Here is a 15,157-nt window from a genome sequence, read left to right on the forward strand (position 1 = left end):
ATATCACCAGGTCCTTTGGTAATATTTATTACAGTTATAAATAGGGGTTATTCTATGTGCAAGTAAATATATTTAATAGTTTTGTTTGTAAAGGGACTTTTGAAATAAAGCTAATAAATACCACTTCTATGAAATCCTTGGTTTAAAAATGTAAAATATCTAAGAATATCTAAGTCTACTAAAGGTGGTAGAGCGTTTTCTTATTTAGCTCCCAAATTTTGGAAGTCTTCCTGATAGTGTTCGGGGCTCAGACACACTTTCCCAGTTCAAAAGCAGATTAAAAACTCATCTCTTTAGTCAGGCATACACACACACATAATACATCCCATAAAATTATGCACCATTACATCAGACTTGCACATTTTCATGAACAGCAGATATGTTAATCCCTCTACACTGCTTCTCTCTTTCACACCCATCCCGAGGCATCCAGACATTGTACCAGCTCCGGTCATCTTCCGTGCGATGAAGATTTTGCCACTGAGATGAGGCTGACTCTGAGAATCCTGAGACATCTACAGATCTACCAGCTCCAGTTGGACTCTATGATACCAAGAGGAGATCTGAACTCCATGTGACCTTTACACCAATACAACATTTTTTTGACAGTATATTTGTAATCACACCCTCTAGTGTCACCCATATGAGGATGGGTTCCCCTTGAGTCCGGTTCCTCTCAAGGTTTCTTCCTTGCCACTGCTGCCTGAGTCACCTCAGACTTGCTCATTGGGGATAAATACATATGCATACATACATACACACTGAACTATATACTGTATATCTTGAATTTTTACTATATTAATTCTCTATATTTCTCTTTATGTTTACCTTCTGTTCTATGTTTATGTTCTGTAAAGCTGCTTTGAGACAAAGCCCATTGTAAAAAGCGCTATACAAATAAACTTGAATTGAATTAAAATAAAATAAACCTGAATGATGATACATGTGCAGAGACACATGCTTATGTCTTGTAACAGATCAACAAGTCATACAAAACCATATAACAATGCAAGTATACAGAAAAAACATATTATTATATAAATATCTATAATATAAATAATGATATTTTCTGAAATAAAAAAAAATTTATTTAGGATAAAAAGAGTGAGTTAACAATGAAGAGTTTGTTTTGAACACAGTGCTGTGACAAAGAAAAAGGAGATTGGCTGATGAAAATGAAAGTGGTGTCTGCATACTCTGGATAAGGGCGGTGTAAAGACAGTCTCTGCAACTTTATCATAAAAATCCTATGTATTCTGCTGTCGTTTAGGCTTGGGCCTCCGAAGGCTTTGCAGCTACACAGAGGCTCTGCAGATACAAAGAGATAGAATAAATCCAACAACAATGTTCACCTGTTGGTTTGATAAAGGTCACAGTGACTTAAAGTAGTTCAGTAGTCTCCCACTCTGAAATCTCATTTCATTGCAATCTGTGTGGCATGCACCGAATGGAAGCAGCAAAATGAAATAGACATAGAGCTCACCCTTTCCCTGTCAGGGAACGTTGCCTCCTTGTGTATAATAATTTGTCATTTAACCAACCACTAAGAATAACTTCACATCTATGAATGAGTTTATCTTCTGATGGTACATAGTTCATTGGAAATTTGAATTTATCTTTTTCAGTGTTGAACTGAGAATCACGTCTAATCCTGCAACATCGCATCACACTCTCTTTAAGGAATGTTAAAGAACCATTTTTTTTCATTGCCCAGAAAGAAACCTTATAGAATTATCATGGTTATAGAAAACCATGATACATACAGTAGTGCTAATAATTACATAGAAAATAGCACTAAAGTTTGTGCTTTTAGGCTGTCAGGACTATATGGCTTGTGTGTGATGTGTGTGTGCAAAAGAAAGAGCATAACTGGCACATAATCTGCAGGAAATTAAGCATTTTTAAAGAGCAAAACTGAAAGAATTGAATTGTGGTAGATGTCTATTTGGGATGGTGGTGATCACAGCTTAAATGCATCAATCATAAGATTTTCTGTCTGTAACTGCTCTGCAGAATGAGGTTCTCTATCATTGTACTCATGCACTCTTGTGTTGTGCCAGATACATGGAGTATGCACAACATTTAACAGCAATATCAGCCAGTAGGCATATTGTAAACAAATGCCGATAAAAATACAATAAACGGTCAATAAAACTGCAGTACTGGTTTGCATGCATGATTGCACATTGTAATGTAATGAGAGGGAATGTACATGATTTGAATTGAAACCCTATACAGGACAAATATCTCCAAAATGTATACCACATGTAATATTACATACACTATAAAGTCAATAACTGTGGACACCTGACTATCACACCAAAAAGACGGTCTTCCCCAAAATATTGCCATCACATAATTGAAGTACACAATTTTATGGAATGTCTTTGTAACAGAAGTACTATTCTCCTCACTGGACCTCTAGCATGGCTATGTCCATGTACATAAGGCAAGGTCTATAATTGCCAAAGTTGGTGTGTAAGAAACTCAAATGTGCTATACAGAGCACTGGCCTCAACACCAGTGGACACCTTTGGGATGAGCTGAAACACAGGCTGCTCCTTAGGTCTCCTCTACCTGATATCAGTACCTGACCTCACTAATGTCCTCACTAATGATCAAATCTCTATATCTTGCTGCAAAATCTATAGTAGCAGAATAACCTTGGAGGTATTTATATCAGCAAAAGGGAATTAAATATGAAATGGGAGGTTCAAAAAGCACATATGGGTGTGATTATCAGGTGTCCAAGGAAGTTTCCACTCATTTAATTCTAAGCCCAAAAAGGCCATACAATTAAATGAGTGAATATGAATAAAATAAAATTCACATACAGATTGTTTTCTTTCTATTAAAAACTAATTTTCTCTAAATAATAACCTTACATTCTTATATGCACTCTCAAAATCCTGTAATGTTTTTGTATTTAATTTCTGCCCCGTTCTCATTAGAGCGTCTCACTGATAAACCTAAAGAACATGCTAGAAAATCTGCTTTAAAAAACCTTTTAAGAACTCCCTGGTGTTTTGCATTTTTCTTAGTTACTGCAGAACCTTAATATTCATATCCCATACAATGTAGCACTATAAATCTAGCTGATGCCTAGTCAGGGTGCCTCCTCAAGACCATGGCCCTGGGCGAACGTCCCATTTACCTATTTTTAGAGATGGCACTGGGGGTGTCTGAGGATAATGTGAGATCTGCAGCATAGTAAGTACTATGCAACACTGACTTTGGCCTCACACATTTCCAGTTCTCATACTCAAATTCAAACATGTTCTAAGCAAATAAAATTAATAAATAATCAAGTCTTAAAGACTGGCAGATTACTTGGCAAGGGTCTTACCTATCAGTCCAGGACTGGAATGTGCCCTACAGTCCAGGATCTGATACTGATCACTACTTTGCGAGAAAACCGGATGCAGGTATTTCTGTTCCTCTTAGCATTCGAATATTTTCCAAGAACTCGCCTTTCTTTTGTACTCAGCTTGGAACAGGTTCAGGTGGCACTTCTTCCAGCATGCAGTATCCTGTCTCTTAACACAAAATGCGGATAAAAGATACCGGTTACTGTGAATCTATCATTACAGCAGTGAATATATCATTACATTCATTTTTAATAAACAGGCAAGTAACACATTGGGCAGAACATAAAACAGTGGTCTCCAACCTGTAAGCAACATACAACATCTGAGAACATTTCATTTTACAGTTCATGAGAAAACACTGTGAATGTATATGCTATGCAAACAATATGTTAACGCAAAAATAATGTTCTCACAATCCAATTGAAGCAATTTCAGAAAGCTCAATCTGTTTTCAGTATTAAAAACAGCAGGGAGTATAATTTATCCTCCCTCTTTGCTGTGCATAATCTCCTTAAGAAACAAAGAGATTTGGTAAACATAACTGTGCAAAAATGTTCTCAACCTGTTGGCACAGATGATCTGCGAAGACATTATAAACATATTTCATTTATTTTTAATGGAGTTTACATTCAGTTCATCTGGAACACCACCAGAAAGATGCCTGTTTTTCTCCTCCTCCTCTGTTTTACTTTGTAATGTAGATGACTTACTTATACAACAGAGGAGTATATTTTCTACTAGATTAATTGTTTCTCTTAGTGATACAAAAGAGGTTAAAATTGACATTTACGGGTAACACATTTCTGAAGGGGTTGGAGTACAGCTCATGCTTTTAAAAAAAAACACAACATATGACCTGCTTTTGAGCTGGAAATTGTAACTACAAACAAAGTCCTATATGTGAGCTTCTTGCAGGTACATCAAGTGAAACTGCATCTGATGTATGGGTGATGCAATCTGTGGAAAAAGCCAATGATTCCTGTGTTTGACATCTTACCAGGCAGTGAAGCATAACTGTTTCAACAACATTATCTCAGACACATCCAACCTATATGGTTTTGCTGAAGATTCTACACCATATATCACATGCTAAGCTGGGAAAACAGACACTTAATTTATCTCTCAGGAACACTGAAGGAGCACAAGAAAGATCTAGGTTTGCTTAAAGAACACGTACTGTATTGCACAAAAGTCTGTTTGTTGTGTATCATACATAATGAGGGGTGACAACAGTTGAGGAGATTAGATACACAGTGGTCCCAGGAATCAATTTTATTAGATGCAAACACAGCAGAGCCATTAGAAAAAATCCTGTGGGAACAGTTGATGTGCAGATGATGTATCCTTTTGACAGAGTAAAATGTATCAGAGGTATTTGTTTAGACTCACAATTCTGCCACTTTAATCCACACCGGCTACATCTGTGCCACATCAAACCCAACACCATGTGTAGTGCATCCTATTCTAAGCTTGATTTACATCTTGGTGGTGCAGCATCATAGCAGGCAGCATTGCTGATTAACAGCACCAAGTTCTAGCCCGAATAAATGTGTTCAGTAGTTAGTAAAGCCAACCCACTTCAACAGTTATTAATATTTGAGTCCAAGAACTGTCAAGCTAAAATAAAATAGGTATCCAGCTCTAAGACTCTGTTTCCAATAATTATTTCCTTCCAAAAAATATCTAACAATAACAAAAAAACAACAACTCAGAAATGTAAATTCGCCTACTCATACTTGATAACTAAATGCTTGTGTTGCCAAAACAGACTAAAATCAAAGTGCTCATTCTTCTGCCACACATTCAGAAATGCAGCTGTCCAGTGTGGACTCTCTGATGTGAAGCTTGATACACTGTGAATTCAGGAAGCTTAGGTGTAAAGCAGAGACCACATACAGCCACCTGCAATCTTTAGAAACTTTGGAATGACTGATAAAACCCATTAAAGCATGCCTGAAAATCGTTGATCAGGACCCAGATGGGAGGAACCTTTGCCTGCTGTTGTCATGGCTCTGCACACTCTGGAATACACGGAGAGAAAGAGGATTCTGCCCCCATTAAACCTATGACAGGATGATGGATTCAACAAATAGCTACACAATTTCTAAGGAGCCAGACTCAGCAGCAGTGGCTCAAAATGTTTTAGCAATCCTTTCATAAAATGTCTCCAAACTCCAACCACTACGGGCATATTACAGCAATATATATTGCAGTATTATGACTGACATGTGAAGCCAGATGAGCAGACAGTGGTAGATAAGGTAATGAAAGAGGTCAGTCCACAGGGAGGTCCTTGGAAAGGTAATTCTGACAAATTTCACCTCTCCCTTTAGAACTGCAATATAGGAACACAAAGGCTGATGTGTATCAGAGAAAATATACTACCAGTTTTTCACAACCCAATGGAAAATAATTACAAGATGCTTAATTGAGAATCATTATTTTACTACAGCATTTAAAATAACTGTAAGCTCTAGCTTATGTTTCCACCCTAAATAGCAAGTATGCCTATAAAATCTATTACTGTGAAATATGCAAGCAAACCTTTGTCTTTTAACCTTTCAAGCAACCCCAACTGTCAGACAGATGGACAGACAGACAGACAGACAGACAGACAGACAGACAGACAGATAGCAGCTATGCCTATAAGTGCAGTTACACTGAAACAGTGGCTCTTATCTTTCATGTCACTGCTTGTTCTCCAGCCTAGCAACAATATTGAGACTTTACTCAGTGGGATAACTATTGAGAATCTATATTTGTGCCACAGTCACAAGTGCTCAACTGAGCAAATGTTTCTGAGCTTATGCTCATATTCTCTGCTTATTTGAGAGGGTTGATGTATTCAATTAAATAAGTAAATATATTAATTGCAATAAATACATTGGATGAGCTTTGTATTATATCCAAGATAGAGGCAGAGCAAGCTAAGGCAGACGCAAGGTCTGCAGTGTTTTAGGGTGAAGAGAAGGTCATGGCCAGGCATGCAGGAAGGTGTGATTAGTATTATAGCACAGCAATGGACTCTGTAGCTTAAATGCATGTAACATCAGTCATTTCACATCAAGCTACACAACCACAGTATACAACAGATGATTTTTTTTTCTGTTCGCAAATGGCTCTAAGCAATACAGTGTAGCCAAACACTTTTCAATGGATTTTAAGGATATACCCTAATATAAAACTAACTTCTGCACAATGCAAGCTATATTCTCTGCTAGATAGCTTATAGTCCTCACACCTCTACCATCCCCACACTCATGGTTATCATGCTGCAGAAGAGGAATAGGGCACTAAAGAGCATATCCACATATAATCCCTCCTGAGTCTAGGTTTTAAGCACTACTTTATTATAGACAATAATACACTATAAGCATACAACCTCTGATCCCTTATAGCTCATGAAGAAAAAAATTATTTCCTTTAAAGTAATTGCTGGTTTTGGAGAATGCGTGAGCAATAAGTTCAAAGATAAGAAGACACCCCATTCAGCTTTACTGGATATTTGCATTCAGATTTCTGTTTACAGACTAGGAAGCACCATGAGCTCTGACCACAAAATACCTGCTCCTAATAATAGCTCTCCCTGAGTTTGTCTGTGAATACCAATGAGGCTGGAAAAAAGCTCTGCTGTACAGAGTCAAACAGGAAGGTGTCAGCTCTTTCCCTACAGGCTCTAATGAGCTATAGCTATGCTTAGACAAAACCCTGCCATGTGTATTGCAGTATAGTCAGTGTGGGGATGAGCATTTTAAAATTACTATTTGATTTATTGAAGCTTCAGACTGCTGTCCACATACCCAGAAACATGTGTGTGTGCGCGTGTGTGAGAATGTGCATACTAGGTGGAGTCAAGTACATTGATTTATACGTTGCTGTGTGAAATATTATGTTCTGTATATTTTCACGTATTTTCAGAATACCCTTATACTGGGATTTGGAAAAATAAACAAAATAAATAAATTGCTAATAGCTTTCAGGCTTACAGCTAGCATAATTTGATGATGCAGCATAAACAACATGCTGTACTGTGGGTGATGAATAAACATGTTCACGCTTCCTGGCAACTAAGCTACTGTATGTATGCACCAGAGGAGGGGCTTACCTGGTCATTGTTCTCTCCTCTTGTCCCTCCTTCTCTCTTTATTCTATCTGTGGTCAGGGGGTGGTGTTGCCTCTGTGCATGTTCCCCAGCACAAACATGCTATGGTCTATTCCTCCTCCAAACGTGTGGTCTTTATCAGACTCAGGCTGACTTTGGGAGCGCTCTGCTTTAGGAATCAGTGTCTTGGGTAGCTCAGCCTGCTGCACAGACATTGTACGTCTAAGGAGTGTACGCTTGGGATTAAAGTCTAGTTTTGTTGAAAGGCCAAAAGAGCTATTACGAATTAGCATGCGCATGGATGAAGTCTTCTGGGATCGGCCCTGGTGGCCAAACTGCAGTGAGGAAAGGTGCATGGCATAACCCTCACTTAGAAACTAGACAGGACAGTATAAACAGAGGGTAAAATTAGGATGAGGAGGGACACATGTAAATAGTGCAGATTGTATAGTTTTATACATTAGTGTAGAACGTATATTTTTATACATTATAAGTATTATTAGTTTATTACAAGCAGACCTTATATTATTTCCAACAATAACTGCACCCATTAAACTGAATGACATCCAGGTGCTGGACATCCAATAATCCACTTTAAAATAATTTTTTACACAAATTACACACCAATAGCAACACTACATTGTATACTAAATATACTGATATTTAATATGAAACCATGGGAATTGGGGTTTTACATATTTATTCGTTTATTAAATGAAATTAAGCAATGAGTTTCAAAAAAAATCATGCCTGCAGTTACTATGGCAACCTAACCATATTTTAAGGCCAATAAGATGCCTTGACCTATTCATGAAATCTTGACATTTATTGATTTTTTTGCCTTTAAGTGTCCAGATTGATGGGGAATTGTACATTTATATCCCAGAAAATATGGTCTACATCAAAACATAATCCTGGTTAGCTCACCTGGCATTGGTTTTGGTATTTCTTGGATGGTTTGCCCACTATATATATCTGGTTGGGGCTGAGACCCAGCATGCTGTAGACAGAGATGTCCTTCATGGAGCCGTAGGCCAATCTGATATTAATGTGGCACTAACAATGACAAAAAAAAAGTAGCTTCAGGCTTGGGCAGAATGTAAGTTCTGGTAGAAATGTTAGATGCACTTACTAGCCAATTTATTAGGAACAGCACAGTGTATAAAATCATGTAAATGCAGGTCAGGTTAGTTAATGGTCACATCATACACCAGAATAAATGTGATCTCAGTGACATTGTCCATTGTGTGGTTGTTCATGTTCAAGTAATCCAGAAACTGCTGCTTACCTGGGCAGTTAATAAATGCTGTCTGACTTTCTATCACCTGTCCATATTTGGTGTCCTGTTATTTTGCCAACTTCTAATGTAGCCCTACTGCCTCAAGGTTTGACGTGTTGTGCGTTCTAAGATATTTGAGTTGACCACTTCCATCACTTTCTCCCCCAAAAACTTCTGCATTGTAGTTTTTCACATGATTCTGTGAAAACTCTAAAGTCTGCTGTGCATGAAAATCAGCAGTTTTTTAAATAAACATACTAGCCCATCTGACACCTACCTTACCTAATTATCTCCTCTAGGAAAAACAGCCTTATGGTTATAGCCTCATACCCCTTATCATAAGGGTCTCTCATCATCACCTGATGGTTCTTCAATTTATAATTGCATTAGAAAAGCTTTTGGATACCAGCTTATAAAAAAAAAACATTTGTTATATACTGTACAGTGTTTAGAAGTGTCTTATAAGGGTCACTAGAATTGTGATCTCTCATTGTTGCATTATGTTTGTGTGCTTTAATTTTTAAAGGATTTACCCAAATCCCTGTGTAGGGTCAATGAAAAATATTCTGGAAAAATCACATAAGAGAAAGGGGAGATTTGCTTTCAACTTTCAACAAATAAGTACTAACAAAACATATTATCATCACTATTACCGTGGACCCAAAAGCATTACAAGCCAGCCAGATGGCCAATTAATATTGTTAATATTTACCCAATGCTTTCAAGCAGTTAAGTGAATCAAGATATTTTAAATGAAAATCAAATCAATACATATGTTGTTTTATCTGAAGGAATAAAATGCTTGACCGAGATCCTGGCTGACTGGATCTGGAGTGCCAAATAGTAGAGAGATCTCTGAAAATGTATTTTACTGAAAAATGGCTAAACCAACTAGTATTATGTAAACCAATGGCGAATTATTAAACAGTAAGAAACAAATTACCAAATCACAGATGGTTTGATTCTAATGGCAAAAATGTCAGGAAATAATTACATTAGGCCACATAAATGCGTCTTGGCGAACCGGATATCAATCCGATCTTTCTACTCCCGCACAATATGCAAATCTATTTCACCTCATTTCCGGGGTAATTGAAATGGAACACGCTTTGGTGTGTGCGGTTGCTACAAAAAAACAGCATTTACTGTTTGTTGCATTTTCGCTGGCGGCAGCAGTGCATTTTAAGACCCAACGAGACACCTGGGTGAAAGACCGGAGCCAGCGCTGGTGGGAAAACATATTTGTTTCTGGCGCGATGCACGACTCGCGAGTCACCTGCGAGTGACGTAATCACGTTTGTGAGGAGTATAGCGCTGACGTATGTGGCTTAAACAACCACATGCATTTACACCTGTCCAGTTTCATCTGAAATGCGTCCCAGACCACCTCCTGAAGGGGTTTGAACGATCGGATTTATATCCGTCTCGAAAACGTTTCGGAGGGCATTTACACCTGGTCTTTTTACGATCGGATACAGTAGCTATCGGATCACAGAGAACGCATGAAGTGACCAGGTGTAAAAAAAACCCCTAAAACTAATAGCTAAATACGGATGACACACGGTATATATTGCAGTACTTTTATACACTTTATAAAAAAAAGTTAGACACACTCTAAAATGGCTATTTCACAGACTAGCACTATTTTGTGTGATGGCTTAACTCAAGCCTGGCAGCTGAGAATGATAATTTACCCCAGTTCAACTTATTTTTTAAAAGGTTCTTCAGAGCCAGTTCAACTACTAGATCAAGAATGTAAAGATCAATAATTATATAAAGAACAGCAAAGTTTCTTTGGTGCCAATAAGGCAGCACATCTGAGTTATTTTAGAAGCACAGAAGATGCATTCTACCTCCTGAATAAGATTCCTAAGGAAGATGGATTTTTGGCGCAGTGGGTCATGCACTAAACCCTCTGAGAAAAAGATCATGCCCTGTGGGAAGTTGTGCTGGGAAAGCCAAGACACCACTCTCTGTTTCTGCATGTCTGGACGCCCAGTGATGTAGATGATCAGATATCCGAGGTCCTTCCAGTGTCTAATTAAAGTATAACATTATATTAACATTAAAATATACTCAATACATCAATATTGCTTTATAGATTATAGTATAATCTGAAATAAGTAGGTACTTAAATCAGACACTCTACATGTTATCTATTAATACTCACCTGACCACATCCACAGCACCTGCACGCATTTTAGGGTCACTGCCCATGATGGAGACGCTAGCAGCAAAAGACCCATCAATGCTAAACACCACACATTCCATTCCCTGTGGTAGCACAGTCATGAAAGCTTCTGCGCTTGTCTGGTCTCCCCTGTAGGGTATGTTTAAGAGGTAAGAAAGAAACGGTGAGAACAAAATGTCATTAATGTCTCTAAACTTTAACCTTTTACCGCATAAGCCACTGTTCAGTAACGTGTATAAATTATTCAAACCCAAAGCCTACACAGACAGCCTTAAAGGAACTAATTCCAGGTACTTGTGAAAATAAATACTTTTCTTCAACATACCTAACAACCATTTTAATAGGATAAACTCCCACAGGGAATTTTTTGCTGTCCGGGATCGTGTAAGACACTCTGCCACTGCTGCTGGTGATTTTGGTGTCAAAGTGCACCCAATGTCCTGAATGTGGTTCAGTCATCACATACACATCCACCTGATGAAGATATTATTTATATATATATATATATATATATATATATATATATATATATATATATATATATATATATATATAAATTATTTATAAATTAAATTATATTATTTTATATATATATATATATATATATATATATATATATATATATATATATATATATATATATATACGTTATTAATATTTTAAGATATTAAACTAAAGATACTAATCTATGCGCAAACTACAAAAGTGATTTCTTGAGTTTGGGCTAATAAACATTGTTCTCATACCTTCTCCCCTGTCAGAGTGACCATGTCCAAAGGACCGTACATAAAGCGACCAACCAGAGTCTGTGGTCCTTCCTCCGTCGCAATGATATCATTCACTCTGTGGTTGGCAGTGATGTTCTGTTTAAACAAAATTGTATAGTTTTCATCTACAAAATCTGCTACAATAGTGTAAAAGATAACAAGATGCTATTATACTGATGCTTAAATTTGCAGTACAAAAGTGGGTGTCTTGTCTCCATTTCAAATTAATAGTCCTCTCCTCAAATCGCATCTCACATTAATCCCACATTTTTATTCACATTCTTCTACCTCATCCCTTAGTGGAGTATGAAGACCTCACACCTCCAGGGTCGGGGTTCGATTCCTGCCTCCGCCTTGTGTGTGCGGAGTTTGCATGTTCTCCCCGTGCCTCGGGGGTTTCCTCCGGGTACTCCGGTTTCCTCCCCCGGTCCAAAGACATGCATGGTAGGTTAACTGGCATCTCTGGAAAATTGTCCGTAGTGTGTGAGTGTGTGAGTGAATGAGAGTGTGTGTGCCCTGCGATGGGTTGGCACTCCGTCCAGGGTGTATCCTGCCTTGATACCCGATGACGCCTGAGATAGGCACAGGCTCCCCGTGACCCGAGTAGTTCGGATAAAGCGGTAGAAAATGAATGAATCCACAGTAATCCATTCCATCCATCCATTCCAACTTTTCCCTGTGGCAGACTGTTGAACTTCATGTATACCTTGAGAGACAGTTGTCTTGTCCGATGATCGGTACTGTAAGTTTCCATTCGCAAACTATACCTACCGTTTCCGGGTTGTCTGAATTGTTGTTGTGTTTTCGGATTTGTTAGTGTTTTGCACTTCTCGGCCACCGTAGTAATAATATTAATAATCATTAGCAAGAAGCAGGAAGATTAAATTTGTCAAAAAGCACTAAAGATATATACAGTAGTATGTCAGAAAGGAGTATACCAAGAATGTTCATGACACTGATTTTATTCTGGCCTACCAGATTAAATAATGTATACATTTTCTTAGCCTTTGAGAATTAAATTAAGGAACTTTACTGTAACTGCAATAATTGCCTACATAAAAAATATACCTTAAATTATTTTTGAGGTTATTTTTAAAGTGACAGCATTGAATGGATTCATGATCTCATTGTTAGCTGCTCTATCAATCATTAGCCCTCAGTATTCATGGTCCTGACTGAGTAGATTTGTTTTTAATGAGGCAGTTAAACATTTTTAGACTTTTGGGGAACTGGGGATTTAATTAAGTCACTCAATACCTAATGATCAGCAGAGACTGTAAAAACATGCCGGATAATTGGTTTACAACAACCCTTTGGAACACACACACACACACACACACACACACACACACACACACACACACACACACACACACACACACACACACATCCATGTTCAGGCATGACATTTTGCTATGTATACTAATACCGCACTGTATGGGTGTATTGTGCATCACTCACCCTTAACTTAACATGTGTACGTCTTCGTAGCCATCTCTCTCTGGGGCTGGAAGGGGAAAAGCAGGTGAGGTCAAAGCTGTCTGCCTCCTGAGCCTTCACACAGTCACACTGCATCACCTGTCAATCACAAAAACACACATTGGCAACCAATGAGCACACTTCCTTAACAAGGTGGGAAGCCAGCCAGCATCTGCTCTACAGGAAGGTGTTTTAAGGCAATGAAATCGTGCCCTATTATTTGATTGTCTCAAACAATATCACACTGTTGCCTTATTTCAGACAGTTGGCAAAATCACTCAGCTCAAAAACAAACTCTGGCAGTCTACTCAACAAATAGAGGCTTGCTTCACTGTTTGTTCATAATCAGGATAATACACTATGTAAATCTTTGTCTGATTATATGAATTTATTGAGAAGGATCTACTTTGCTTTTCAAATTTGTTTTCACATCAATCTAACCTTTGTAGTGCCAAATGAGAAATATTTGGCACACCGACCAAATAAAAAGTAATGCTAGAAATATTTAAATGAAACTATTCACAATGTGATGGTTCATAAAAGTACTTGCAGACATAATGTTACACTGTGTGAAGGCTAGAGCTGCTATTCAGGAGCAGTAAGAAGCTTTTACTCCCAATACAGTCTAATCCTGTAAAGTATTATTAAGGGTGAGTTAACTGAAAACCTTAATATTGCCACATAATTTTGAAAATTACACCTTTTTTTGTAGTTGCAGAAGGGAAAATGTACTACTGACAATTGTTCTTAATAGTCTATTGCTTCCTTAACCTTGGTGTATGTCTATGATACTAATTTACACTAAACAGTAGAAAACAACTCTTATTCAGTTGGCCTCTTTAAACCAATGTGAGCAAATGTATATTCTTTGTTATAGAAGCCTATAATTTTCCATTTATCGATTTAAATTTCCATTTATCGATTTATGTGTTACCTGTCTGAGCAGAAAGGCCACCACATCAGTAGACTCCCAGTAAGAGGCATGGAAGAGTTGAGGCAGAGCCACAGTGGGGAATGCAGCAAATACATCAGGACAATAAAGAGCATAGTCCAGTCGTTTAGAGCCCCACCAGTTACTGGAGACTGAAACACACACAATAGGTCTACATTATGGTTTTGCCTTACAACGAACGATCGTTCATTCATACACAATTATGCACAATCATCTGATTACATCATTAAATAGAAGCTATAAATGTCTCACTAAACTTGTTCTACATAAGGTGAATCAATGTCACATTAAAACTTTCAACACAATAATCCAGGTAAGTGGTAATGTGTTGTATAATAGACTTAAATACAAAGATGAATGAATATGACCAGGCACGCGGTAAATGCCTTTTAAAATCATGTTCTTTGATGACAGCTCACAATGCACATTTTAATCACTGTCTGTAAAGCTTATACACCAGCACTGTCGATATATTATGATATGAAATCCTCATGTTGTATGAAATACAAACAGTTCTGTACACAGTTCTTTATATTGACAATTTTCGTTTGGAAAAGACATTTTATCTCTCAGCATTGGTGGATCTGTCAAAGTGTGAATAGTAAGCACTGCTTATCTGTGAGAAGCTGTTACTCATGCTCAGTTTGAGGTTAGAAGAATAGCAGTGGCTTGTTGCTACAGTTCAATCAAACAATTGTAATCATTGTTGCCGCATGCAGATGCGCCAATTTCAGTTCATGACTTAACATTTACTGAGAAACTGCTCACACGGCAACCATCTGAGCAAAAATTTAATTCATTCCTTTATCTACAGTAAATGCTTCATGATTGCGAGAGTGGCAATGGATTTGGAGGCTGTCAAACAATACTCATTTATACCTAGGAACTATATTAAAGTAATCAGCATGTGTTAGGAAAATTAAGTTGACATAAAGAGACAGCTCAGTATTGAACACCAGACCTTGGAACAGACCTTGGTACCTGCTGGTCAACCAGGCTGGTGTATTAAGCCTTTTAAT

At 37.7% G+C, this 15,157-nt stretch overlaps 1 protein-coding gene across 5 annotated transcripts in view; it reads right to left on the bottom strand.

Annotated features, from left to right (window-relative positions):
• Positions 1-809: 809 nt before the first annotated feature.
• Positions 810-15,157, bottom strand: part of LOC113643638 (membrane-associated phosphatidylinositol transfer protein 3-like) — a 44,013-nt gene continuing 29,665 nt past the window's right edge. For all 5 annotated transcript variants that reach the window (XM_047820771.1, XM_047820772.1, XM_047820775.1 and 2 more), the window contains 10 exons: positions 14,121-14,269; positions 13,169-13,285; positions 11,687-11,803; positions 11,266-11,414; positions 10,920-11,069; positions 10,603-10,786; positions 8,398-8,526; positions 7,474-7,847; positions 3,347-3,536; positions 810-1,308 (listed from right to left, as the gene is read on the bottom strand). In XM_047820771.1, coding sequence (XP_047676727.1) covers positions 7,527-7,847; positions 8,398-8,526; positions 10,603-10,786; positions 10,920-11,069; positions 11,266-11,414; positions 11,687-11,803; positions 13,169-13,285; positions 14,121-14,269 — 1,316 coding nt within the window. In that variant the 3' untranslated portion in view covers positions 810-1,308; positions 3,347-3,536; positions 7,474-7,526. The remainder of the gene's footprint in view (positions 1,309-3,346; positions 3,537-7,473; positions 7,848-8,397; positions 8,527-10,602; positions 10,787-10,919; positions 11,070-11,265; positions 11,415-11,686; positions 11,804-13,168; positions 13,286-14,120; positions 14,270-15,157) is intronic.

This window comes from Tachysurus fulvidraco, chromosome 11, assembly GCF_022655615.1.
Source record: "Tachysurus fulvidraco isolate hzauxx_2018 chromosome 11, HZAU_PFXX_2.0, whole genome shotgun sequence".
Classification (NCBI taxonomy): Eukaryota; Metazoa; Chordata; class Actinopteri; order Siluriformes; family Bagridae; genus Tachysurus; species Tachysurus fulvidraco.